Source organism: Dipodomys merriami, unplaced genomic scaffold, assembly GCF_024711535.1.
Source record: "Dipodomys merriami isolate MVZ:Mamm:240054 unplaced genomic scaffold, mDipMer1.0.p SCAF_316, whole genome shotgun sequence".
NCBI classification, from domain to species: domain Eukaryota; kingdom Metazoa; phylum Chordata; class Mammalia; order Rodentia; family Heteromyidae; genus Dipodomys; species Dipodomys merriami.
Genome location: NW_027204671.1, coordinates 1,037,786 through 1,063,826, shown reverse-complemented (window position 1 = coordinate 1,063,826; position 26,041 = coordinate 1,037,786). Strand labels below are relative to the sequence as shown.

The 26,041-nt window shown below is 49.1% G+C and overlaps 1 protein-coding gene and 1 non-coding gene across 2 annotated transcripts in view; both read left to right on the top strand.

Annotated features, from left to right (window-relative positions):
- The window catches only part of LOC138841333 (transcription initiation factor TFIID subunit 4-like), a 68,692-nt gene that overhangs the window by 30,073 nt on the left and 12,578 nt on the right, over positions 1-26,041 (top strand). The window contains exons 2-12 of the mRNA XM_070042021.1: positions 10,546-10,712; positions 11,839-11,958; positions 14,327-14,446; positions 15,152-15,274; positions 16,900-16,989; positions 17,742-17,951; positions 20,547-20,694; positions 21,313-21,427; positions 23,681-23,850; positions 24,138-24,268; positions 25,526-25,651. Coding sequence (XP_069898122.1) covers positions 10,546-10,712; positions 11,839-11,958; positions 14,327-14,446; positions 15,152-15,274; positions 16,900-16,989; positions 17,742-17,951; positions 20,547-20,694; positions 21,313-21,427; positions 23,681-23,850; positions 24,138-24,268; positions 25,526-25,651 — 1,520 coding nt within the window. The remainder of the gene's footprint in view (positions 1-10,545; positions 10,713-11,838; positions 11,959-14,326; positions 14,447-15,151; positions 15,275-16,899; positions 16,990-17,741; positions 17,952-20,546; positions 20,695-21,312; positions 21,428-23,680; positions 23,851-24,137; positions 24,269-25,525; positions 25,652-26,041) is intronic.
- On the top strand, positions 11,497-11,569 carry Trnav-aac (transfer RNA valine (anticodon AAC)). Its single transcript has one exon. It is a non-coding gene; the product is annotated as a tRNA-Val (tRNA).

Genomic DNA, 26,041 nt, shown 5'->3' with positions numbered 1-26,041 from the left:
GTCCCTCAGCCCTTCAGCTCAAGGCTGGCGCTCTACCACTTGAGCCACAGCGCCACTTCCGGCTTTTTTCTTTTTGCTTATGTGGTGCTGAGGAATCGAACCCAGGGCCTCAGGCATGCAAGGCAAGCGCTCTACCACTGAGCCACCTTCCCAGCCCTCCTGCGCCCCCTTTTGCACAGCCATCTCGCTCCCCTTCTCTTTCTCTCTCAGATAGGATTTCACTGTGTAGCTTAGGCTGGCTTGGAATTTGCTATGTAGCCCACACTAGCATTGAAATCAAGATTCTCCTTGCCCAGCTTTCCACATGCTGTGATTACCCATTCCTTATTTTCTAGACTTTTTTTGAAGGGTGGGCAGGTGGATGTTATTTGTGAAGAGCTTCATTGTACCTTCATGTCACTTACCAGGGCCCCTCACCAGTGCTGTACCTGACCTTACCTGCTGCATGTCTGTCTGCATGCCCCCTGGAGGGCTCCAGGGCCATCACTTGAGCTGAGGCTTTGGGGGGGTTGATGGTGGTGGTGGTGGAGCGTCTCTCAAGGCCTCTTTGTCTCAAGCTGCCTTTTCAGTGTGCCCTTGGCCTTTCCTTTGTCTGCCTCTCATCCTAACAGCCAAGACTCACTCTTCCTGCTTGTGGGTCCTCAGACAAAGCCAGTAACAGAGCCCTGGCAGCAGAGCTGCTCTTTTTTCCTAGCGTTGCCCGAGACATGTGATCCATGGCGTTTATTGGCAGCAGCATTGGTTGGGTACAAAGGTAGCACTAGGAGGGCATGCCACACCCATGCGTGTTTCTGATATTTGGTGCTGGAGTCTGGCCAGTGCCTACAAACAGCAGGTGCCCATGAGTGTGTGGCACTGAATGAACTTGTGTTGAATGCTGTTTCTGCCCTGGCCGTGTCCTCACTAGTGAAGTTGCCAGGTAGCTGAGATTTTTCTTCACGTCCTTTAAGATATATTTCACCCAGCAGCTGACCCTGTTTCCTTGACAGTGTGCCTTGGCATAGCACTCACTGTCCGAAACATTTTCATGACGCGGTGCAGTGCTCCATGCCGGTAATCCCAGCTGTTTTAGGAGGAAGAAATTGGGAAGATCATGGTTCAAGCCCATTGTGGACAAAAGTTAGTGTGACCCTATCTTAACCAGAAAGCTGGGCCCTGGTGGCATGTGTTTGTGATCCCATCTAAGTGGGAAGCGGTAGTTAGCAGGATCACCCTCCAGACTGGCCTAGGCAAAAACATGAGACCTTACCTGAAACCTAAGGAAAGCAAAAAAGGGTTGGCTGACACCATTTGTTTCTCCCCTGTTCCCCCTCCATTGCCAGTGGTTGATGGATAATAGAAATAATTTAGGGTTCTCTAGCCTGGTAGATAAAGATTGTCATCTCATTTTCTTTGCTTGCTAGTGAGTTTGAGCACTATTGCTGTTTGGCCCTTTGAATTTCTTTTGTGAATCACCTGGAACATTTTTGGCCAGGTCTTTTTTGTTTGTTTGTTTGTGTTTGTCAGTATTGGGGTTGGAAGTCAGAGATACCTGATTGTTAGACAGGTACTCCTTCCATTTGCTTTTAGTTATTTTTCTAGTGGGGTCTTCATTTTATGCCTTTATTGGCCTGGACTGTGATCCTCCTATTTATATTTCTTGTGTAGCTGAAATAACAGGTATGCAGCACCACACTTAACTTTTTATTGGTTGAGTTGGAGTCTGACTGACTTTTTTCCAGGGCTGGTCTCAAAATGAGATCTTCCTCCAGTCTTCTAATCTTTGCTTCTAGAGTAGCTAGAATTGTAGCTAGCTGCTATGCCTGACCTTGGCCAGCTTAAAAGAAGAAAATTAAGACTGTTATGATTATTGGCAACTTGATAAAGTTTTTTTTTTTTTTTTTTGGTCCCGTCTTGGGGCTTGAACTCTGGGCCTGGGCGCTGTCCCTCAGCTCTTCAGCTCAAGGCTAGTGCTCTACCACTTGAACCATAGCGCCACTTCTGGCTTTTTTCTTTTTGCTTATGTGGTGCTGAGGAATTGAACCCAGAGCCTCAGGCATGCAAGGCAAGTGCTCTACCACTGAGCCACCTTCCCAGCCCCTAAAGTTTTTTTTTTTTTTTTTTTTTTTTTTTTAAGCAAAATTCTGTTTTTCAAAAATTACTCTAGCTGGGCTGTGGTGGTTCATAAAATGTAAACTTACTCAGAGGGCTGAAATTTGAGGATCACTATTTGAAGCTAGCCAGGACAGGAAAGTGTGAGACTCTTGTCTCCAATAGACTACTCAGAAAAAGCTAGAAGTAGTGATGTGGCTCAAGTGGTGGTAGAGTGCTGACCTTGAGCAAAAGAAACTCAGGGACAGTATCCAGGCCCTTACTTCCAGCCCCAGGACTGTCCCCCCTCCTCCCCTCCCCAAAATGTTACTCTTGAGTTATTTGCTGATGGCTTACCTGTAATCCTAGCTACTCAGGAGGCTGAGACTTGAGGAGTTGTGGTTCAGAGCCAGCCTGGGCAGGAAAGTTCAGAAGACTTAACTCTAATTAATCACCAAAAAAAAAAAAAAAAAAAAGCTGGAAGTAGAGCTGTGGCTTCAGTGCTAGAGCAGTAACTTTGAGAAAAAAAGCTCAGGAACAGAGCCCAGGCCCTGAGTCCAAACCCCAGGCCTAGCACCAAAAATTAAACAAAAAATAATATTTATGTTGGTCATGGGGCTTGCCTGGGCACCTGTCCCTGTGCTTTTCTGCTCGAGGCAAGCACTCTACCACTTTGAGCCATAGCTCCACTTCTAGTTTTCTGGTGGTTAATTAGAGGTAAGCGTCTCCTGGGCTTTTCTGCCTAGGCTGGCTTTGAATTGTGAGCCTCAGATCTCAGCCTCCTGAGTAGCTAGGATTACAGGTGTAAGCTACCAGCATCTAGCTTGACAGGGCTAATTATTTTCTGAAAAAGACTCCAATTGCCCAGAAAACAAGAATCAAAATTGACACACTGCGACTATATCAAATTAAAAGATTTATGCACCAGCAAAATAAACAATTACCAAACCAAGAGACAACTAATGGAATTCTTTGCCATCTATTCAGTTGATAAAGTATTAATATTTAGAATACAAAAAGATAAAAAATTAAATAGTAAAAGAACAAATAATCAGTTAACAATGGGGAACCTAACTGAACAGGCAGTTCTCAGAAGTAGCATGGTTAAATGTTGTTGTTGTTGTTGTTGTTGTTTTTTTGGTCCAATTGTGGGGCCTGAACTCTGGGCCTGGGCGCTGTCCCTCAGCCCTTCAGCTCAAGGCTGGCACTCTACCACTTGAGCCACAGTGCCACTTCCGGCTTTTTTTTCCTGCTTATATGTTGCTGAGGAATCGAACCCAGGGCCTCATGCATGCAAGGCAAGCACTCTACCACCGAGCCACCTTCCCAGCCCAGCATGGATAATTGTTTTTTTTTTTTTTTTTTGGGTCCGGTCGTGGGGCCTGAACTCTGGGCCTGGGCGCTGTCCCTCAGCTCTTTCAGCTCAAGGCTAGCGCTCTACCACTTGAGCCACAGTGCCACTTCCGGCTTTTTTCTTTTTTGCTTATGTGGTGCTGAGGAATCGAACCCAGGGCCTCATACGTGCAAGGCAAGCGCTCTACCACTGAGCCACCTTCCCAGCCCTGGATAATTGTTAAAAGAAGAAAGGTTCTGTGTCCTTAGCCATAAAAGAACTGCAAGTCAAAATCATTCTAAGATTTCTGTCTCCTGCAGGTAGTTCCCAGTTTGTTTCCCCAGCACCATTTATTGAAAAGGCTCTCTTGTTCTCCAGTTTATGTTTTTGATTCCTTTGTTGAAAATTAGATGGCTGTAGCTATGTGGCTTTATTCTGGGGTCTTCTGTACATTATGTCTGTTTTTGTGCTGTTTCCATGCTGTTTTTGTTATTGTGGCTCTGTAGTATAATTTGAAGTCTGGTATTAGGATACCTCCAGTGGTGATCTTTTTATTTAGGATTGCTTTTGCTGTTCAGAATCTTGTATGTTCCCTTTCACATTTTTAGATTATTTTTGTATTTCTGTGAAGAATGATATTGGGATACTGTATTGAATCTGTAGATTATTTTTGGCAGTGTATCTATCCATCTTCACAGTATTCTGCTAGTCTGTAAACATGGGATATATTTCCAAATACAGGTGTCTTCAGTTTCTTTTATCAAGATTTATAGTTTTCATTGTAGAAATCTTTCACTTCCTCAGATAAGTTAATATGCAGTTTTCTTTTAATACTGTTTTTGAGGATATCACGAATAGGATTATTTTTCTGACTTCTTTCTCAGCCTGTTATTATTACTGCTACTACTACTACTGCTACTACTACTACTATTACTACTACTGCTGCTGCTGCTGCTGCTGCTACTACTACTACTGCTACTACTACTATTACTTTTGGTGATTGTGGGGCTTGAAGTCAGGGCCTAGGCTCCATCCCTGAGCTCTCACTCAAGGCTAGTGCTCTACCCCTTTGAGCCACAGCTTCACTTCCCATTTTCTGGTGGTTAATTGGAGATGAATTCACAGACTTTCCTACCCAGGTTGGCTTTGAATTGCAATTCTCAGATCTCAGCCTTCAGAATAGCTAGGATTACAGGTGTGAGCCATCAGTGCCTGGCTGAGTGTTCATTATTGATATGTAAAAATCTAATTTTTGAAAATCGATTTTATATCCAAGAGCAGGAGATTTGAGGATGCAGTACACATGTACTCTAGAAATGAGAAGTGTGATAGTTAATGTATCCAGTATAGATGATAGGAAGGAGAGCTGGTGAGCTGGAACCAGAGCTGGGCAAATACCCTGAGGGAGAGTAGGTGTACAGGGACAGGTGGGCCTCATCCCACGGCAAGCTTTGTAGAGAGGTCCGTCCAGGTCCGTCCAAGGGGTGAGGCCCTGGCCTAAGGTGCCCAGGTGTGAGCGGGTCCCTAATCTCTTTTGGAACTGTAACTACGCTTTGTGCTGCTTCTGAGACGAGCTTGGTGTCTAGCTGTCAGTGCGAGCCCATCTACTGTTTTGCCCAGCCCTTCTAGCTTTCCACAGGGTTGGGCACTCCTATTCGTAACTTAAGAGGGAAAAAGGTTGTTCACTGCCCACTAGAGGAAAGGAATGCCAGGTGTGGTTGAGTCAGTTCTAACAGTACTGTGTTAGCACCAGCCAGAGCAGGTCAGGTGGGGGCCAGGCTAGCGTGAAACAGGAAGGTTGGTGCTTCGGCAGCAGGGTGGCCTGAGCCAGCGTCTCTCTGCTGGTGTCTGCCAAAGGGTCTCTGAGAAGCTGTGAGCAACCCAGCATGGCTCCCTCTCCTATGTCCACAGCTTTGCGTCAGACACAGGACTTGGGAGGTGTTCCTCAGCACGGCTCTAATCCCAAAGGATTTGCCTTTGTGCCCTTGTCTTGACAGACTCAGCGCAGTCTGAGTGACAGTTTTGTTGACAGAGGACATGCACCTAGGACCTCTGCATAGGCAAAGAGACAGTCTAGTCTCGGTTTCATGACGCTGGGCATTGCCATCACAGCCCGAGCATTGTCCCTTCCTGGGCTGGTTGCCTTGGCAGTGCACAGGGGTGTGTGCCCTGAAGAGCCGTGGACAGGGATGACCAGAGAGCCATTGTGGAACAGTCAGGGAGGAGCCCTTGGGCCCTGGTCCGGAGCGAGCTTCCATGGGTACTTAGTGACATGTGGTGCTTGCTGAGCGCCTATCCCAAGAGGTGACTCCCACCCTGGACACACTTTCTCGGGTGGTTGTTCAGCTTCACATACTTGATGTTATTCTGTCTTGAGTGTGATTAGTGTTGGTGATTGAAGGCATCAGAAAAGTCATAAGGAGCAGGACAGGTTTTCTGGAGCTCCAGTTTTTCAGGGAGGATAGGATCTGTTCTTTCCCTCTCTCTCCCTCTCTCCACTGTCCTTGAGCTTTTTGCTCAAGACTAGTGTTGTACTACTTGAGCCCCAGCTCCACTTCCACTTTTTGGTGGTTAATGAACTTTATTTCTGCCTGGGCTGGCTTCTAACTGCAACCCTTAGATCTCAGCCTCCTGAGTAGCCAGGGTTACAGGCATGAGCCATCAGTGCTTGGATGACAGCGCTTGAAGGATGTTTGATGACTTGGAAAATGTTCGTAAGAAGTGCAAGGAGACAGTGCAGTACTGTGTCAGGAGAGCCACCTATTTTGTGTTCTGTTTTGTTTGGGACCTGTGTACCTGGCATGTCTACAGGATAGCCAGGGTTTCCCAGGAGGTTTCATCCTCCTTACGCCTTCTCTGTGCATGGTCAGTTTTCCATGAAGAAACACTGAGTTCTTTATGAGAAAGATCCTGCGATGATTAGAAAGGAAGCCCCTATCTAGATGCAGGATTCACTGTGCACGCTGACTGAGCGTGGCTGCCGACCTCACTGTTGTCCGCCCTCCCAGTCCTGTCGGCTTCAGATTCCTGGAGTAGTTCTTACAATGAGCTCTTCTAGTGGGAGCTGAGGGCAAGGATTCAGAGTGACTCTTTTTGGGTGACAGAACCCCCTTTTCTATTGATATGGAGTCCTTGTGTGTATATTGCAGTGGGAGGGACAGGGTTAAGGATCTCATTCATACACACCTGGTGGCTCTCCTCTGGCACCTCTGGATGGATCCCCTGTAGGATTAATGGTATCAAACCGTGGAGCTTACCTGGCTAGTGGTTCTGCTTGGCCTCTCCTTCCCCAGCAGCTCCTAGATGTGGATGTGTTGGGAGGAGGTGCTGGCCAGTAAGCTGCTATCAGATCAGCAGCTTACTTTTCATGAACTCTTTTATTTTTTGGCTGGTCCTGGGACTTGAACTCTGGGCCTGGGCACTGTCCCCGAGCTTTTGCTCAAGGTGAGTGCTTGAGCCTCAGTGCCACTTCTGGCTTTTTTGAGGAGTTTATTGGAGATAAGAGTCTCAGGGAGTTTCCTGCTTGGGCTGGCTTTGAACTACCATCCTTAGATCTGTCTCTTGAGTAGCTAGGATTACAGGCATGAGCCACTGGTGCCCAGCTAATATATTTAAATCTTTTTTTTCTTCTGTTTTTTCATGAACCTTTATCTTCAGCTGGTCTGTATTTCAGGCTGCTTTGCTGTGAGGGTGCTGCCGTTACTCATCTGCCCGTGATCCCATGGCTCTTACATTCAGTGGCTCTTGTCTCCTCGGCTGCAGTGGGAAGTGATTGTATGCAGTAACCAATGAGTGATGGTACACTGTAGCCATGGAAACCCAAAGGCAGCACCTATAGGCACCCTTTGTTTGAGGCAAACTTGGGTTTATTTACAGGGGGATGTGGCCAATTTCCTATGAATATCAGCTGTATCCATTCAGCCAGTGGAGTTTGTTTGTTTGTTTGTTTGCTTATTTGTTTGGTTGATTGTGGGGCTTGAACTCGGGGACTGAGTTTTTCTGCTCAAGGCTAGCACTCTACCTCTTTGAGCCACATCTCCACTTCTGGTTTTCTGGTGGTAAATTGGCAATAAGAGTCTCATAGACTTTTCTACCCAAGCTGGCTTCAAACTGTGATCCTTAGCTCTCAGCCTCCTGAGTAGCTAGGATTACAGGTGTGAGGCACTGGAGCCCAGGTTTTTATTTTTTAAATCTTTACTTTTGGAAGTACTGAGGTCAGGCCTTGTGTTTACATGTGCCAGGCCGGCACTGTGCTGTGTCAGACACTCCCAGCCCAGGGGTTCATGCACACATACGTGTGTCTGTTGCCTCTTTATTCAGTTTTATCTGCCATTCTCTTGATTTTCTCTTTCCCAGCTGAAGTCCTTTCCCCCTTTTCTTGGTGGTACTGAGGTTTGAATTTAGGATGTTGTGCTTGTTGGCACAGCATCTACTACTAGAGCCTTTCCACCAGTCTCTTTACAAAATTGGTTGTTTTCCAGATGGGGTCTCGCGCTATGCTTGGGTCATCCTGCTTGTGCTTCCCTGTGTCTGGGCTGACGGTGGGCACCATATACCTCTCCCAGCCATTGCTCATGATGGAGTCTTGTGAATTTTTTTTTTTTTTAAATCCCAGGCCTGCCTTGAACTATCATCTGCAGATCTCTGCCTTCCAAATAGTTAGGATTCCAGGCTTGACAGTTGCCCTCTGAACCCACTTGAAGATTTTTTTTTTCCTTGCCAATCTTGGGCCTTGAACTCTCTGGGTCTGTCCTGTCCCAAAGTGAGCACTTTACCACTTGAGCTGCAGCACCATTCCCATTTTTTCAGTGGTTAATTGGAGACAAGAGTCTCATAGACTTTCCTGCCTGGGCTGGCTTCAGTCCACGAGCCTCAGATCTCAGCCTCCTGAGTAGCTGGGATGACAGGCATGAGCCACTGGCACCTGGCAGTTGAAGTTGAAGAGGTTGAGGTACTTTCTTAAAGTCACCTGGCTACTTTTTTTTTTTGTGGCTGATCCTGGGGCTTGAATTCAGGGACTAGCTCCTGTCTCTGAGCTGCTTTTGCTCAAGACTAGTGCTCTACCACTTGAGCCACAGCACCATTTTCAGCTTTTTTTTTTTTTTTTTTTTAAATTTATTAGAGATAAGAGTCTCTTGGATTTTCCTGCCTGGGCTAGTGTGGAACCTTGATCATCAGATCTCAGTGAGGCATGAGCCACCAGCACCTGGCTATTTCATGTATATTTAAAACTATTCTTTTAAGTTTGTGTGGATGTAATTTTTTAAGGAAAAAGATTTGTAGTAATTACAGTATATTAATGAATGGCCTGATTAGATTCTGAGCTGGGGTTCAAGCGATGGGTGCAGTGTTACTATTTTTCAGTTTTTATTTTTTAATGGTATGATGGCTTTTGAGAGATCTCAGAGCCCAATAACATCAAATCCCCTTTTAGAACTCTGGTTGAAAGCTCTAACTTGTTCTTCCAGGGAAAGCCCAGGGTCTGCTTGACATGAAGACTTTGCCACTTTTCCTGGAGGGGTGGAGATGAGGTGGGGCTGTGGTGGCTTCCAGGTGGCCATCCTCCTCCTGGATCTGGCTGCTTTTCTATCCATGCTGGCTGACGGGTGTGGGCCATCCACCGAGGATGTCTGAGCTCTTACATAGCTTCAGCAGGGACCGGACCCATCATGGGTCCCTCTTTGCCTCCCTCCAGCAGTGGGTAAAACAGGGCTTCAATTCAGTGTATCAGTTTATGAGTATAGTGCATTTTGGTTGATATCACCCCTTCCATCATCCCACCCCACCTATCCTCTCAAGTTACTATTTGTCTCACTATTTCTAGTGGTATTTGTGATGTAATTGGTGGTTGGACTTTGAAGCTAAAATTAATACCAAACCTTACTGGTAGAATGTGCTTTCCTAAGATTTAACGCCAGGATGGGTTTGGTGGCTCATACCTGTAATCCTAGGTACTTGAGGGGCCAGGATTGGGAGGATTGCAGTTTGAGAACAGACCAATAAATAGTGAGAGCCAGGTGCTGGTGGCCCACATGTGTAATCTCAGCTGTTCAGGAGGCTTAGATCTGAAGATCATAGTTCAAGGCCAGCCTGGGAAGAAAAGTGTGAGACTCGTGTCTCCAGTTAAACACCAGAAAATCGGAAGTGGAGCTGTGGCTTAAAGTGGTAGAGTACCAGCCTTGATTTTGTAAAAAGAGCTCAGGGACAACATTCAGGCCTTGAGTTCAAACCGCATGACCAACCGGAAAAAAAAGTGAGATCCTTATCTTAACCAGTAAGAAGCTGTATACACAGTGGTGCACCCCTGTCACTACAGCTGTGTACAAACAGGATTGTGGCCCAGGCTCTCTGAATGAAATATGAGACCCAATATGGAAAAATAAAGCCAAAAGGGCTGAGGGCAAGGCCTTGACTTCAAACCTCAGTACTGGAAAGAAAAAAAAAAAATAGTTCAAGAACGTTGAAGGAGTAAGAAGTTTTCCCAGTCTCAGTTGCTGCCACATCCTGCCTCTGTGTTGTGGGCATCCTGGTCTCCTGTAGGACCCCACTGCCTGTACCTCATCAAAGGGGGTTCCGTGAGCAGCAGCTGCCTATGTGGTCTTCTGTTTGTTCCGGACATCCAGGCCCTAAGCTGGGGAAGCTTGTGTGTGTGCCATAGACGGGGTTGTGTTCTGCAGGCAGAGACAGGGGCAAGGCCCCGGTACTGCAGGCATTCTTGAGTGCTTCTGACAGACAGATGGCATGGTGAGGGTGCCGGCTAGCAGCAGTAACAGATGCTGGATGCCGAGGGACACCTGCTGGTGGCTCTGTAAACTTGGTGAGCTGAGGATGGCAGTGCAGTGGGCCGGAGGCAGTGGAGTTGAATGTCTGTGGGCTGCGTGCGTGCACAGGTTTCCAGGTCCATGATGTGGGTGTCTGGTGTGGCCTGTGGCATGCCGATGGAAGCCTTTCTTTGCTGCCTGGTTTGTGTAAGAAGTCCGTGACTGTAGGACAGCTGGCTCTTTGACAACCCTTGCCGTGTTCATCCAGCGTCCCCTTTTCCCCAGCAACCTCTCCTGTGTGTTCCTCCGTGGCAGCAGGCCCCCAGGCGGGCCCTCTCTGAGTGGGAGTGTTTCCTGACACCAGGTCTTCTTTGTCTCCAGGGATGGTCCTCGTGCGGAGTGAGAATGGGCAGCTGTTAATGATCCCTCAGCAGGCCCTGGCTCAGATGCAGGCTCAGGCCCATGCCCAGGCCCAGCCACAGAGCACCATGGCTCCGCGCCCTGCCACTCCCACAAGTGCCCCTCCTGTCCAGATATCCACCGTACAGGTGAGTGCACACAGGTGCCAGTCGAGGTGCCAGTCATGAACTCCTCCTGGCTACCAGCCGGCAGGGCCTGGGACAGAGCTGGTTTCTGTCTGCCTCCTGGCCAGGACCACAACTCTTGGAGGAGTGAGTGCTTGTAGCCAGTTCAGCTTCTGGCTGAGTGGCCAGCTGCTCCTGGTGAATACTGGCCTTTGCCTCAGTTTCCTCCTCTAAAACATGCAGTTCATCCTAGTGCGTTGCTTATGGTTCTGTCAACATGTGATGTACTGAGGTCATTGAGCAGCGCAAAAGCATGCAGGTGTCAGCTCTGGTTAGGCAGCTCTAGAATGTCACAGGCTGTCCTGCTCCCCATATTGCATCCTGACCTTGAGCTCATGGGAGGGCGGACTTCCATGCTGAGGGCCATGTGGTACCCTGTCCAGCACCATGACTTCCTTGTCTACAACACATGCGGCAGGTACTGTTCTGAGGTTGTCTATACGAAGGAGGGGTCTTGAGGTCCCACCTCTGTCCCATATTTGGGTATGTGTGTGCTGGAGGCAGACCCACCCATGTGGAATAGCACCTTCAGTGTTTGGAAGGTCTGCCTCCCCGTCCTCAGCCTCCTCGGACAGCCTTCTTTCCTTTGGCTGACTTAGGTGCCCCACTGTCTTAGTCAGCACCTCCCCTCCCCTTCCACAGCCTCCAGGGCCCAGGGAATCTTGACCCACTTCAGGGCACTCAAGACAGTTGTGCAGAATCTAATTTTGCCCACATCCACTTGCTTTGAAATCACAGTTTAGGGGACTGCGGGTGTGGCTCAGTGGTAGAGTGTCTGCCTAACAAGCATAAGGCCCTGAGTTCAAGCCCCAGTACTGCCACCTCCCCTAAAAAAGATCATATTTTATAAATGTTGTGGAAGAAGTGTAATGATGATTTTAGGATGAAATTTTAGATGAAAAGAGTTAGATCATATGTTTTTTACTTTGGTAAGAATGCTGGGCTGGCTTTCTCAGGAGCTGTAACCTGTGGGCCTACCTGAGGGCGCCAGTTACACATTTAAGGATTCATCTTTGTATATGGTGGGAGGGGGTTACTGTTGTTCTAGCTCATGTTAAACGATTAACCCTAATCCTAACTTATTTCTTAGGCTCCTGGGACACCTATTATTGCACGGCAGGTGACCCCAACTACCATAATTAAGCAAGTGTCTCAGGCTCAGACAACGGTACAGCCCACTACAACCCTGCAACGCTCCCCGGGGGTTCAGGTAAGAGGCAGCACGGTTCAGCGAAGGGACTCCGGTGGATCAGTGTGCTTTTCCTTTGAGTTGTGACGTTGGACGCCATGTTGTTTCAGGAGAGTGGCTATTCATAAAGAGAGTTATTTTTTCTCCTCATCACAGACTTTCCTAGGCATATATTCTGCTCATGACGACAGTATGTTTCTGGAAATAGACCCTAATGGGCTGGTTGTTTTTTTTTTTTAATTTTTTGTTTTAAATAGTTGTACGAAGTTTTGATTCTGTAAGTCAGATTATGAGTAAAGTGCATTTTGATCAATGTCACCCTTTCCATTTTTCTCTGCTGTCTTTGCCAGTAAATTGTTTGTAATGTAGTGTTTGAGATGTCCGTGGGAAGAGGCTCCTGCAGTTGCCCATCTCTCTTGAAGCACAGCCTGTGCAGCCCAGGAAAGGGGCTTCAGCTGGCTCTGCTATTATATATAGTAAGGACATCGGGCTCTACGACGGGGAGATACTCCTAGTTAGAGGAGACACATCTGATTGGAGGAGAACACAGCTGGTTAGGAAGATACACATGTTTAGGGGAGATACCTGGCCCAGGGTGTATGTGGGAGCAGCAGAAACACAGCAGCCGATGTTTTACTGGTTTCATGATGTTGTGAGCTTGTGAGCACTCATGCTGTTGAAAGTACCCTCTGTGTTGGTCCTGTGTGCAGTGCCTACTTACCTGTGCTCCCCACGACGGAGCTGGGTAGTGGAGGGGGCCCTCCCTGGCTATCCTGCACTTGGGCTGTCTTCTCTCTGGAACATGACTTAACTTCCTTTTTGTGGCTGAGGGTGCCGTTCCATCACAGGCAGCTGAGAGCCAGTGAGATCTGTGCATACCAGGAGCAGGGGTCCAGAGGCGTAGAGCTCTTGAAAAGAGCTCCTGGCCCCCTTCATCTCAGCGACAGCCTTTTTCTGAGAAGGTAGTGATGCTCCTAGACAAGTTCACGCATTGGAGTTAGTGGAAATGTTTGTACTGAAATAGATAGATGACTTATTTACACTAGGTGAAATGTGCATCATAGGGTGAAATTTGAGGTGAAAGAAACTATCTACAGAGGTGAGAAGGGTCCAAGTCACAGCCAGCTTTGCCCTGCTCCTGAGCCAGCCCTCAGTTTACGGTTTCACATTCTCATCACTTGGAGTTTTATTTGTTGGTTTCTAGGGGTGAGGATCATACTTGTTACAAGGGGAAGAGTACAGCCTTTTGGAGGAGCTCATCACTTCCTCTAACCCTTGATCACAGCTGCCCGGAAGTGGATTGGTTCAGGTGCCAGAATGAGATTCCCTCACTCCCTTGGGAGCACTCCAAGGACTGGGTTGGCAGAGAAATTGGCCTGGTCTGACTCTAGAGTTGAATTCAGGATCATATTGCCCCCTACCTTCAGAAGCTGGAAAAAGCAGTGGTTAAAACATTGGATGGAGAATTGACTGAGTTGAAAAAGTTCATAAATATTTGCATTCATGTAAAATATAAATTGTAGGAATTTGACTGAGGGACAGTGGTTTGAATTGCTCCGGTTGTGTGAAGACTGGCTGCCTGTTTGCCTTGCAAATGTCCCTTTGTCAGGCCCAGTGTGACTGGTTGGTTGTTAAGCATTGCCTTTGTGGAGTGCGGGAAGGTGGGATAGGTGGAGAGTGGGGCGGGGGCTGGGAGGACCCTGCCTTTATCCTGTGCCGCCCCACAGAGCCACTGAGTGTCTTAGTCATTGGCTGTTGTTGCTTTGCCTGCCGTGTGTGAACAGGTTGAAGGGTTTTCAGGGCAGCAAGTCTCCTTGGCTTTAATTTCTGAGAGATGGGAGTTGTTTTCATTATCGAGATAATTTACACATGTATAGTTGGCTTAGAAATGCAAATTCTTTTTCCAGTGATTATGTTTGTATCATTTTTGTTTTGTTTTGGTCATCTTTTTGTCAGTCATGGGGCTTGAACTCAGGGCGCCATCCTTGAGCTCTTTTGCTCAAGGCTAGCATTCTACTACGTTGAGCCACAGCTTTACTTCAGTTTCTGGTGGTTAATTGGAAATAAGAGTCTCCTGGACTTTCTTCCCAGGCTGGCTTTGAACTGCAATCCTCAGATCTCAGCCTTCAGAGTAGCTAGGATGACAGACATGAGCTGTCAGTGCCTGACTCATATTGGTTTTAATTACAGGCACCAGAGCTGACTCTTTAGGTGCCCAGTACTGGGGCAGAGTGCAGGTCTGCTGTGATAGGAGTGCTTTGGCTGCCTCCTGTGGTCAGCTGGCTGCCCTGGGGCTGGCTGGAGCCATAGCTTTTGGGGCTTCTTTGCCTCTACGGGAAGTGTTTTCTTTGCCTGACATACATTCATCTCCCATTTTGCTCTCTTGTAGCCTCAGCTTGTTCTGGGTGGCTCTGCCCAGACAGCCTCTCTTGGGACAGCAACAGCTGTTCAAACAGGAACACCTCAGCGAACGGTCCCAGGGGCCACCACCACCTCCACAGCTGCCACGGTAAGAGCCATTTCTCTCAGCACCCCAGGGACAGCCAGGCCTGTTGTTCATTAGTCAGAAAACAGCTTTGTGAAATTATCAGGTCCTCTTCTGTCCTAGAATGCTGCCTGGTGTACAGGGGCTTGAGCACAGGTTGGAGCCCAGGTGTCTTGCTCAGCCTCCGAGGTGGCAGAGTTTGGGACTCTGGGGTCCCTCATCCCACTTCCATGGAATAGTGTCTGAGATCGGGGGCCTGTGAGGGCGCAGCAGGGAACAGCCCAGGTTGTCTGCAGATGGTGGGCAGTGGGCAGTTATTTCTGTTTACATTTCTACTTCTTTCTTGACCTAATAAATCTTCAGGCGAACTGAGCTCATGCTTTGTAACTTTGCTCTTCATGTTTCTTTGCTAAGTATTTTCCACCATATTTAGATGCTATGTCATGATTTTCTTCCTTTAGTAAGGTGTCATTTTCTTTTCATGATCCCCAGCATACGGACTGCATCTTTGTGGACTCATCTTTTCACACCCAGGGCCATTCTCTGAGTTGCATTCCAAAAAGGGGAGTTACTGGGCTGAGGGGGATGCAGACTCGGTTCGCATTGAACAGCCTGCACGAGAGGTGGTGCTTCCCCAAAAGAAAGTACATTGGGCTTCTCAGCCAGACTAGGGTAAAACAATCTCCCATAACTTTTCTACTTGGATATTTTTTTTTTATTTTAATCTAGGAAACTATGGAAAACGTGAAGAAATGTAAAAATTTTCTATCTACGTTAATAAAACTGGCCTCATCTGGTAAACAGTCTACAGAGACAGCAGCTAATGTGAAAGAACTAGTGCAGAATTTACTGGTAAGCAACTGACACGAAATTCCCTTTGTCTCAGAGCCCCACAGCCTCACAGTTGGAATGTCATGGGTAGAAGGAGAGGCGTGTTCATCTGTTGGGGGTGCAGCCCCCTGCAGGACCCTCATTCCTGAGGTCTGGGGGCCTTGATGTAGCCTGTTGTGTGGCGGGCCAGCGCCCCAGTAGTTTTCTGCTGCATGTATGCTGCTTGTACAGTCGAGCTTTCTAGCATTGGAAAGGATGCTGTGGAGACAGCATCACAGGACACTTAAAAAGCATGTTAAGCATGTGGATGTTCTCTTCCCTTCCCCGTTTGTTACCTCTTGTTCCCCTGGAACTGGGGAGGTGGGGAAGTACCAGGGAGTAGTAGGGATTTGGAACTAGGCCTCATACTTACTAGTTAGGAGCTCTGTCACTTCAGCCATACCCCGGCCCCCCTCCTTTTTTTTTTTTAAACCAGTCTTGGGGCTTGATCTCAGAACCAGGTGCTGTCCCTGAACTTCTCTGCTCAAGGCTAGCACTCTACCATTTGAGCCATACTACCACTTTTGGCTTTTCCTGAGTAGTGTATTGGAGATAAGAGCCTCATGGATTTTCCTGCCCAGGTTGGCTTTGAACCACAATCCTCTAATCTCGGCCACTTGAGTAGCTAGGATTATAAGTGTGAGCCGTCAGTGCCCGACGCCCTAGCCCTTTTTGTTTACTTTTCAGTTTAGGGTCTTCTTCTTAGTGGAGGCCAGCCTTGGACCAAGATCCTCGCAATCTCTCTAAAGTAGCTGTGACTGTAGGTGTGAGCCAGGAGTCTGTAATCCTTCCAGCCCTGTGTTCCACTTTGGACCCTGAGGCATGGCTGTGCCCTCTGCAGGGCCCACCGTGGGTGGACCTTCCTCACAGAACTGAAGTGGCAAGTTGACCACCTTCGCGCACCCTTCTCCTTAACCCACAAGTTCCATGCCCCAGATTTCTGTTCCTGCACAGCCCTTTGCTCCTCTTCCTCCTGCCGTGTGGTCTGTCTTTGGTCAGCCCTGGGCAGGTGCTGCAGTCATCTGTAGCCACTGTCCCTGCCTTCCTGCAGGGCTTGCCCAGACCTCTGCGTGCTTCTCAGGGCCAGTCCAATCGAAAACACTGCCTGTCTTGTCTCGCTCGACTTTCCAGCAATATATCAGACTTCTTTAAGTTTCTAGAGCAGAAAGAACTGCTTATAGGTGCTCAAGTTTCCCTTCAGGTGCTGTGCAGATATGAGTTTAGATTCCAGCCACTCCCGACAGCTGCCCTGACTAGGTTGATGCTGCCCTTTTTCCTATGCATCCAGGGCTGAGTTTGACAGTGAACTTACTCTGAGTGCCTGTTGCTCTTAGCATGGCGCCTGGTATTAAAGAGGTTCCTTCTGAGTCCTAAGTGACAACATGCAATATGGAAGAAACTTGCAGAAGGTGGAGATGTAGACAGGTAACCTGGCTAGCTGAAGGCTGGCTATGCAGTAGTATCCTGGAGTCTGTCTGTTATTGCAGTGTTGCACCATGCTGACTTTCCCTGACTGCTGTCAGGACAGCCAAATGAGAGCAGTCCAGTTAGAGATGTGCATGGAGTTGTACTCACTGAAGAATGTCAATGTGGATTTTATTTTTAAGGATGGAAAAATTGAAGCCGAAGATTTTACTAGCAGGTTATACCGAGAACTTAATTCTTCACCTCAACCTTACCTTGTGCCTTTCCTGAAGGTAATTGAAGGGTGTGCCATCAGGGCCTCGTCTAGGGGCACAGACGCTACCTGCCCGGGGGGAGCCCGTGGTGCTCTGGGACATCAGGTCAGGTTTTCTGTTTAGCAGGGGCTTTTCTGTAAAGCTCAGCCCCTCTCTACAGGCCTGGCAGTCCTACTGAATTTGAGGGGTCCCTATGTCCCAGGGGTGTGGGGTGGGAGCTTGCACTAGTAGGGTGGGCCTTCTGGGGTATGTTGGAGTATACCTCAGGTAATCATTGATTATTATTGGTATGTTATAAGATTTAAAAAATACTCATTAAAACTTGTAACTAAGTCTCACAAAGAAAAGTTCTTGGTGACAGTGGGAGAGCTGAATTGACAGGTAGGTATCACGGATGCTTCCAAGAAGGCACTTTCAGCTGGAAGACATTTTTTCTAAATGGTTACACTCTTGACAGTTATTTTTTGAGTAAGTCATGGGGCTTGAAGCCAGGGTCTGGGTTCTATCCCTCAGCTCTTTTGCTCAAGGCAAGCACTGTACTACTTTTGTGCCGTGGTACCCTGGTGCCGGCTTGCTGGTGGTTAATTGGAGATGAGTCTCATGGGCCTTTACTGCCCTGGCTGACTTTGAACTGTGATCCTCAGATCTCAGCCTCCTGAGTAGCTAGGATTATAGGCATGAGCCACCAGCACCTGCCACACTTTAGAATTTCTAAGAAAGGAGGACTAGTGCTCAAGCAGTCCCTGACCCCAGTGTCTGTGTGTTCCCAGAGGAGCTTACCCGCCTTGAGACAGCTGACCCCCGACTCCGCGGCCTTTATCCAGCAGAGCCAGCAGCAGCCGCCACCAGCCTCGCAGGCCACCACCGCACTCACAGCCGTGGTGCTGAGCAGCTCGGTGCAGCGCACAGCCGGGAAGACGGCTGCCTCAGTGACCAGCGCCCTCCAGCCCCCTGTCATCAGCCTCACGCAGCCCACACAGGTTGGCCTTGTCAAGCAGCACTGCCTTTCCAGGGCAGGCCAAAAGCTCCTCCTGGGAAGGAGCTTGGCTGTTGTCTTAAGTAATTGAAGCTGGAGTCGTGGTCAAGGCCTTGTGGTTTTGTATTTGTTTCTCATAGAAGAAAGTGAGCCTGTAGACATGTCACCTCCACGGATGGGTATTCCTAATCTAATCAAACACAGTGCTGATTTAGCAAGCCTTCTAAGAGGACAGTCTCCAAAAAAAGGAGCAGTGACCCAAATGTAAGAGCTCCTGGCCCTGGGCCAGCTGGGCCAGGCTGGATGGGTCCTCATCTCTGTGGTCTGGGCATTTCTCAGGTATGAGGCTTGGGCTTGTTTATTCATGGTGTGGATTTGGCATTTGGATTCCTTCATGGAAAGTTAGGTTCTGAACACACTCCTGCCATAGGCCCAACAAATCTAGAAAGGCGGTTATAAAATGTCATGGGTGTTGGGTGGGGTGTAATTCAGTGGTAGAGCACTTGCCTAGCAGTGTAAAAAAAAAAAAAAAAGAGGCTTTGTTCTAGATGTGGCTTAAAATATGAAATACTGTAGGCCCCGTGGTCAGTCAACTGCAGGCTGTGTTGTATAATGACCCTCAGAAAGGGGGCTAGGCTCTGTCAAGGGAGCCTGCTCATCCATCCTTTTCTTTCTTTCTTTCTTTCTTTCTTTCTTTCTTTCTTTCTTTCTTTCTTTCTTTCTTTCTTTCGTTCTTTCGTTCTTTCGTTCTTTCGTTCTTTCGTTCGTTCTTTCTTTCTTTCTTTCTTTCGTTCTTTCGTTCTTTCGTTCTTTCGTTCTTTCTTTCATCTATTGTGGGGCTTGAATTCTGGGCCTGGACACTGTCCCTCAGCTCAAGGTGAGCGCTCTACTGCTTGAGCCACAGTGTCACTTCCAGTTTTCTGGCTATCAGAGTCTCACGGACTGGCTTTGAACTGGGATCCTCAGATCTCAGCCTCCTGAGTAGCTAGGATGACAGGTGTGAGCCACTGGTGCCCGGCTGGCCTGCTTACCTTGGAGAAAGCTTGCATTTGCTCTGCTTGTTGGCAGTGTGAACATGGCAGAGGGTTGAGGGCAGGAAGAGGGGCAGGGCAGGGCTGAAGGCACACATTTAAAGGTGGGCTTTCCTATATCCCTCTGACACCATGAGGGATAGGGCCCTTTAACATAGTGTAGTGTGAGGGGCTGTTATTTACTAACCAATGAGCTAATTTCCCCCTTCTTTTCTTGAAGCTCCTACTAAGTCCTCTTTTGTGAAGTTCTGGTCTCTGGTGTTTAGTTATGTCCGTAGCATCATGTTTTCTTCCTTCTTCTTTTTGTATTTGAGGCAAGGTCTTGCTCTGTTGGAGGCTGGGCTGGCTTTCAACTTGCCATGCTCCCGCCTTGTAGGTGGCAGAATGACAGGCATGCACTATCATGCCCAGCTCCTCGAAGAGTTACACACACACACACACAACCTCTGCTTATGTCACTGTATGTAGCCAGCAGGCCGATGGCTTGGTGGGAGCTGGATGCATTTCTTGAGTATAAGCCTGACATGCTTGTTTTTGTTGGCAGTGCCGCATGCCTGAGAGGCAGGCACTCCACCACTTCAGTGACATCCCTTATCCAGTGACTTTTGTTTTTTGTTTTTGGTCATGCTGGTATTTGAACTCATGTGTGGCACACTTTTTAGTGGCAGGTGTACCTGTACCCGGCCAGAGCTGTCTGGAGCTGGCCCTGTGAGTCTCTTGTGATGCAGAGACAACCATGAAGGCAGCTTTGCTTTGTTTTGCTTTCTTCCCTGCAGGGCTTCACATGTGTTGGACAAGTACCCGGACACTAGCTACACCTCAGTCTCAGGAAGCAGCTTTGTTAAAGTTAGAAACCTCACTCTAGAACACTAGCCCAGAGGTCTGTGGGAAGGCTCTGTTGGACAGAGCAGCATCCGGTATCAACGTGGGCTGTCTGGGCCCTGCCTCCCGGAGGTGGCCCACAGCACAGGAAGCGGGTGGTACTCCAGCTCGTGGAGCCTGCTATATGACTGGGGAGACAGGACAGTAGGGCTGTGCATGCCCTGAAGTCAGGTTCTCAGCCCAGGGCAGTGTGGCTCAGGTCCAGCTCCTGGAGTGGTGAGAGGGAAGTGGCCATGGAGGACAGTAGGGTCAGGCTCAGGGCAGGACTTGGAAATCCACTCTCATGCCAATGTATGTCACCTGGCATTTTAGAAGAGGCTTAGAGGAGGAATAAAACATTTGACTGGTGGCCATCAGGTGACAGTGCCACTCTCCTGACAGAAGAGGAGAGAGGTACTGAACCCTGAGAGGTCTGTGCTCAGCACTGCTGCACTGCCGCCTCAAGATGGGCCTGGTCCTGTGGGCTTGCTGTGCTGGGCTGGGCTAGGCTGGGCTGTCTCGCCTTGTTCCTGTCCCATGAGGCCCCTTGTGGAACTTTGGCCTGGGCTCTCATCGGGCCAGGTTTCTCCCAAGCCGTGGGGCTGAGGTGCACAGAGGTTTCTGGAGATTTTTGTGGGGTGGGGGTGTGGAGACCAGACTCTGGCCCTTGGGGAGAATGCTCATGTGCTCTGCTGGCTCTGCCCCAGGTGATCCAGCAGCCCCCCAAGCCTGGAGCCCTGATCCGGCCCCCGCAGGTGACCTTGACGCAGACGCCCATGGTCGCACTGCGGCAGCCTCACAACCGGATCATGCTCACCACATCTCAGCAGATCCAGCTGAACCAGCTGCAGCCAGGTGAGGCCCGGCTCCAGCTACCTGAGGCCGGGGCTGGGCCCAGAGCTGCCTGGCAGTGGGGTGGCGTCTTGTCTTTCTTTATTTTTATGTTCTGTTATTTTATTATTGTGGTAAGTTATGTGTAACAAAACCCACATCTTAATTATACGTTAGTAACTACTAGTATGGCAATAATTAGTCCATTGATAAGATTTTAGAAATTGTGTGTGTGTGTGTGGGGTCTGTGGGTGTGTGGACACTGCTGTTACTTTCTTTTTGATGGGCAGGAGGAGGCAGTGTCATTCATTGCTCAGGCTGGCCCTGAACTCATAGGCTTAAGCATGCCTCTGCCTGGCCTCCCAAGCAGCTGAGCCTGCAGGTGTATTCACTTTCTTGGCTCATGTGAGTTTTTTAGTCAGCAGGCATTCCTGCACTTAAAAGTCTGGGGAAATGCAGGATGATAAGTGCTTAAGAGATGCATTACAAACTTTTAACTGGTTTAAAGCTTTTGCAAACTTTGTTGTCTTTAGTTAGGAGGTGGGAGCTTCTCCTTTGGCCTGTAATAGTCCTGGAGCAAGGTAGCAAGGTGGTGGACATCCAGGACCAGCCTCTAGACTCCACATGTTTTTTCCTTTGCAGTCCCCGTGGTGAAACCCACCGTGTTACCTGGAACCAAAGCCCTTTCTACTGTCTCGGCACAAGCTGCTGCTGCACAGAAGAACAAGCTCAAGGAGCCTGGGGGAGGTTCGTTTCGGTAAGGACTGAGCGTGTGCACTGCAGGGGGCACTGCTCTCACCTGGCTCGGGTCTGCCTGGACTGAGAGTGCCTGGTGCCCTGCAGCCTCACGATGCGCTCTGTGCTTTCTGCTGTGCTGTAGCTGGGAAGGTTGGCTTTCAGGCCCACTGTGGCACAAGAGGGGGGTCAGCTATATCTCCCTTCTCCAGTGTCACAGCACAGCAAACCAAGCTTATCACCCCTCAGAGCACAGTCCTTTCCCAGCTGATGATTTGCTCTCACATCAGGGACTGGGCTGCTTTCATTCAAGACCAACAGCCAGGCAGAGCCTCTTCCAGCGCCCTGAGAGTGGCCTTGCTGTAGGGCCCTACCACTGCAGGACGTTCATGCGGATGGATCTCCCTCCTCCAAGACATTTTCAGGAAGATGGGCAGACCTCAGGAGCCAGGGCTCCGGTGGGGTGTGGACGTCTGCCACCTTGAGGGATGGGCAGGGAGATGGGGTATAGATACGTACCCGAAGCTAAGTCCAGGGTCTTGGGCTCTGTGGCATCTTACTGTTGAGGACAGAACAAAAGCAGAGTGGCCTTAGACTAGGATCAAGGGTAGAGGGTGGGATTAGGGTACAGGTGAGAGCCCCAAGCCTCACTCTGCAGAGGAGGCTGTGCTCAGGTTTTGTTTTCTAAAAGCCATTTTCCAACACAAGGCCCAAGGTTTCTCTGAGAAGAGGCTGACCGTAGGGCTTGGATGAGCTGAGTCGGAGCAAGGGATGGGTTAGAGACACGTCGGCCAGCACAGCTCCCTCCCGAGCCTGGGCTGGGCTGTGAAGAAGTGGAGGCTCAGCACTGGGTAGGTGTCAGCCACGGAATGACATGGAGCCAGCAGGAGGGAGCTGTGGGCACACGACTTCAGAGGGCACACGGGACACCCAAGAGGAGCCACCTGCAGGGGTGGCTTGATGGAGCTCTTGTCACAGGTCCGGTGGGAATGAGGAGGGTCCGTTGGAGTGCACTGTAACCTGCCAAGTGCCAGGGTCAAAGGATCAAGGAAAGGCTGAGGGACATTCAGTGGAAGGGAGGAAGTGTGCAGGGTTGGCATGTGGACTCTCCTGCTGGGAAAGATGCTTCGTGGGAGAGTGGTCACGTGAGCAGGTCACTGTGTAGGTGTAGGTGCCCTTGTCCAGGCATTGGGCTTTGGGGAGGGGGACTCATATCAACAACGTGTCTCGTATGTGCCTCCCCCCCCTGCCCCCCCCCCCCCGTACTGGTATTTGCATTCAGGTCCTTTTGCTTGTGCTGTGCCTCTGGGGTCACACCTCAAGGAGAATTATTTTTGGGGGGCTGGGGGAGGGTCAGTTGTGGAGCTTGAACTTTGGGCCTGGCTGTTGTCCCTCAGCTCTTCAGCTCAAGACAAGTGCTCTACCACTTGAGCCACAGCGCCACTTGAGGTTTTCTGGTGGTTTATTGGAGGTAAGAGTCTCATGGACTTTGCTGCCTGGGCTGACTCTGAACCAAAATCCTGAGATCTCAGCCTCCTGAGTAGCTAGGATGACAGGCATGAGCCACTGGCACCGGACTAGGGACAATTCTTTGTGCTGATTTGTCTTTCAGTTCTGAGAGTTTGTGATTGTTTTAAATAAGTTTTTTTTTTTTGAAGAATTTTTTTATATTACTATAAAGGTGATAGGTATACAGATGGGTTACAGTTACATGAGTCAGGTAATGCCTACATTTCTTTTTGGACGATGTCACCCCTTCTCTCCCAGCTTTTCCCTCCTGTCCCCACCCACAAGTTGTATAGTTCATTTTCAAGATAGTGTCTAGTGAGTACCACTGCTGCCTTTGTTCACCCTTTGTCCCTTCTGTACCCCTTCTTGCCCCCCTCAAAGACAGGTAAAGGAACAAACAAGACAGACAAAGCCAAAACAGTAACAAAGGAAAAACCTCTTTTTCGATTTCAGGTGCTGTGACAGATAACCTCACGGTAATAGTGCTTTTGATTTTTCTTTCTCTAGACATGGTGCGGCTGTGGTCAGGGCTCTTCCACATAGCCATTTTGGGTCCACTCTCATTTCATACAGCTTTGTCTTGAAAAAGAGCAGATTAATTTTCACCCCAGGCCACAAGATGCCTTCTCTAAATGTCAGGACACAGCGCGCAGGGGCCAGCGGACTGTTGCTGGCGTCCTATTGCTCTGCCACATCGGAACCACCTCGGCGCTATTTCTCACGGACTCCTCGGAAAGCTAGGATGACCCCTTTCTCTTCTCCTCAGGGATGATGATGACATCAATGATGTTGCATCGATGGCTGGAGTAAACCTGTCAGAAGAAAGTGCAAGAATACTGGCCACAAACTCTGAGTTGGTGGGGACGCTAACCCGGTCCTGTAAGGATGACACCTTCCTGCTCCCCGCACCCTTGCAAAGGAGGATGTTGGAAATCGGTACGGCAGTGCCCACGGTGCCTGGCGTGTGCTCCTTGACAGAAACTTGCTTGGTAGTTCTCTGGCAGCTCCACTGTGTGTGGCCCACACGTGGGCGTGCCCTTGCCCCTCACGTGCTCCTCATGCGTCGCCCTTAGAGGAGGATGGTGATGGTCCTCAGGCAGTGCTGGGCCATGGCAGCCTGGGCTGCTCTGGACAGAGCAGAACTTGCTGGGGGAGAAAAAGAGCGAAATGGGAACAAAGAAAACTGCAGAATGCTGGAAATGCTCTTTCTGTCTGGCCTGCAGGTAAAAAGCACGGCATAACTGAATTGCACCCAGATGTAGTGAGTTATGTGTCCCACGCCACGCAGCAGAGGCTACAGAATCTTGTAGAAAAAATATCTGAAACGGCTCAGCAAAAAAACTTCTCTTACAAGGTAATGAGGCGTCTTCCCTGAGGAGAGAGTATCTTTCTGTTGTCACTTTCTGAGTAGAGAAATCTGGAAGCCACCTTTCCAGGACGAGGCCGGTGTGCTCCCTGAATATCACCGTGTTCTGGGTGTTTTATAGACCTGGGCTGGGACAGGAGGGCGTGATCTGAAGGGCTGTCCATTGGAAGATGAATGGTTAGTTTTGAAAATTACGCCGTTTTCCACCCTTGTTCAACCACAGGGTTCCTGACCTCGGTGGGCTCTGAACCCTTCCCTGGGCCATGAGCTGCGGCTGACAGGCCTCTGTTCATGGAGCAGATTTCAAGGCAAAATAGGTGTTCTTCTTGCATTGTACAAATGCAGCTCTGGCAGGCACCGGGAGCAGCTAGGAACTGTGTGAGGCAGCCTTGCTCCTGTGGCGGGTGTCCCAGGCCTTCAGAGCAGCATTTGGAGTAAATGCTCTTCTTTGAAGAGCTGTGAGCCAGACGCTGGTGGCTCAGGCCTGTCACCCTAGCTACTCAGGAGGCTGAGATCTGAGGACCGAAGTTCAAAGCTAGCCTGGGCAGGAAAAGTCTGTGAGACTCTTATCTCCAATAAACCATTCAGAAAACCAGAAGTGGCACTGTGGCTCAAGTGGGAGAGTGCTAGACTTGAGCTGAAGAGCACAGGGACAGTGCCCAGGCCCAGAGTTCAAGCCCCACGACTGACAAAAGAAAGACACTGCTGTTACTACAGAGAATCTTTGTTTGTTCATTTTTGTCGTTCATGGGGCTTTGAACTCTGGGCCTGGGCGCTGTCCCTGCACTCTTCAGCTCAAGGTGAGTGCTCTACCACTTGAGCCACAGCACCACTTCTGGTTTTCTAGGTTTATTGGAGATAAGAGTCTCACGGCCTTTCCTGGAAGGGCTGGCTTTGAACCATGATCCTCAGATCTCAGCCTCCTCAGTAGCTAGGATGACAGGAGTGAGCCACCGGTGCCTGGCTACTATAGAGAATCTTAAATGACATAAAGATTACCGGGCAGCATCCAAGAATCTAAAACAGAAATTTCCATGAAGTTGCAGGGTTTCTGGTGAGACTGCCCTGATGGCAGGTGTGTGGAATCGTCTAGGGAAATGAGTGATGGGCTCTACTGCCAAGTGGGGGCTGGACTGAGGGGTTGGGAGGAGCTATGCAGCTGTCCACTTTGCCAGCCAAGCGTTTGCTTGCTGGATCCTCAAATCTGTGACACAGTATTTTTGCCTTTTTTTTTCTTTTTTTCAGGATGATGACAGATATGAACAGGCAAGTGATGTCCGGGCTCAGCTCAAATTTTTTGAACAACTTGACCAGATTGAAAAGCAGAGAAAAGACGAGCAGGAGAGGGAGATCCTGATGCGGGCGGCCAAGGCAAGTGACTGTGTTGTTCTCCAGGCCTTTGGTTGTGGGCATACCCTCTTCATTTCCAGTGTATGCATCCTGACTCCAGGTGGCCAGAGTTGTGTTTTGGGCTGGCCTTGAAGAAAAGGGGATATTTAGGGTTGTAAGTGGAGCCACAAAGAGGCCTTGCTCCACTGGCATTCTTCACCTGTCCCTCAGGTTCCCTGGGTTCCGTCTACCAATGTGCAAATATGCAAGTCTGTGCTTCAGACTGTGGCTCTTCAGTCTAGAACACAGAGCCAGATGTGGCATACTTCACTAGTAGCGTCGGAAACAAACTTCATTACACAGAGAGGCTTCCTGGAAAACTTGAGGCATGAACTTCGGTGATGACCAAATGCTAACCCTTACTCTACTTGC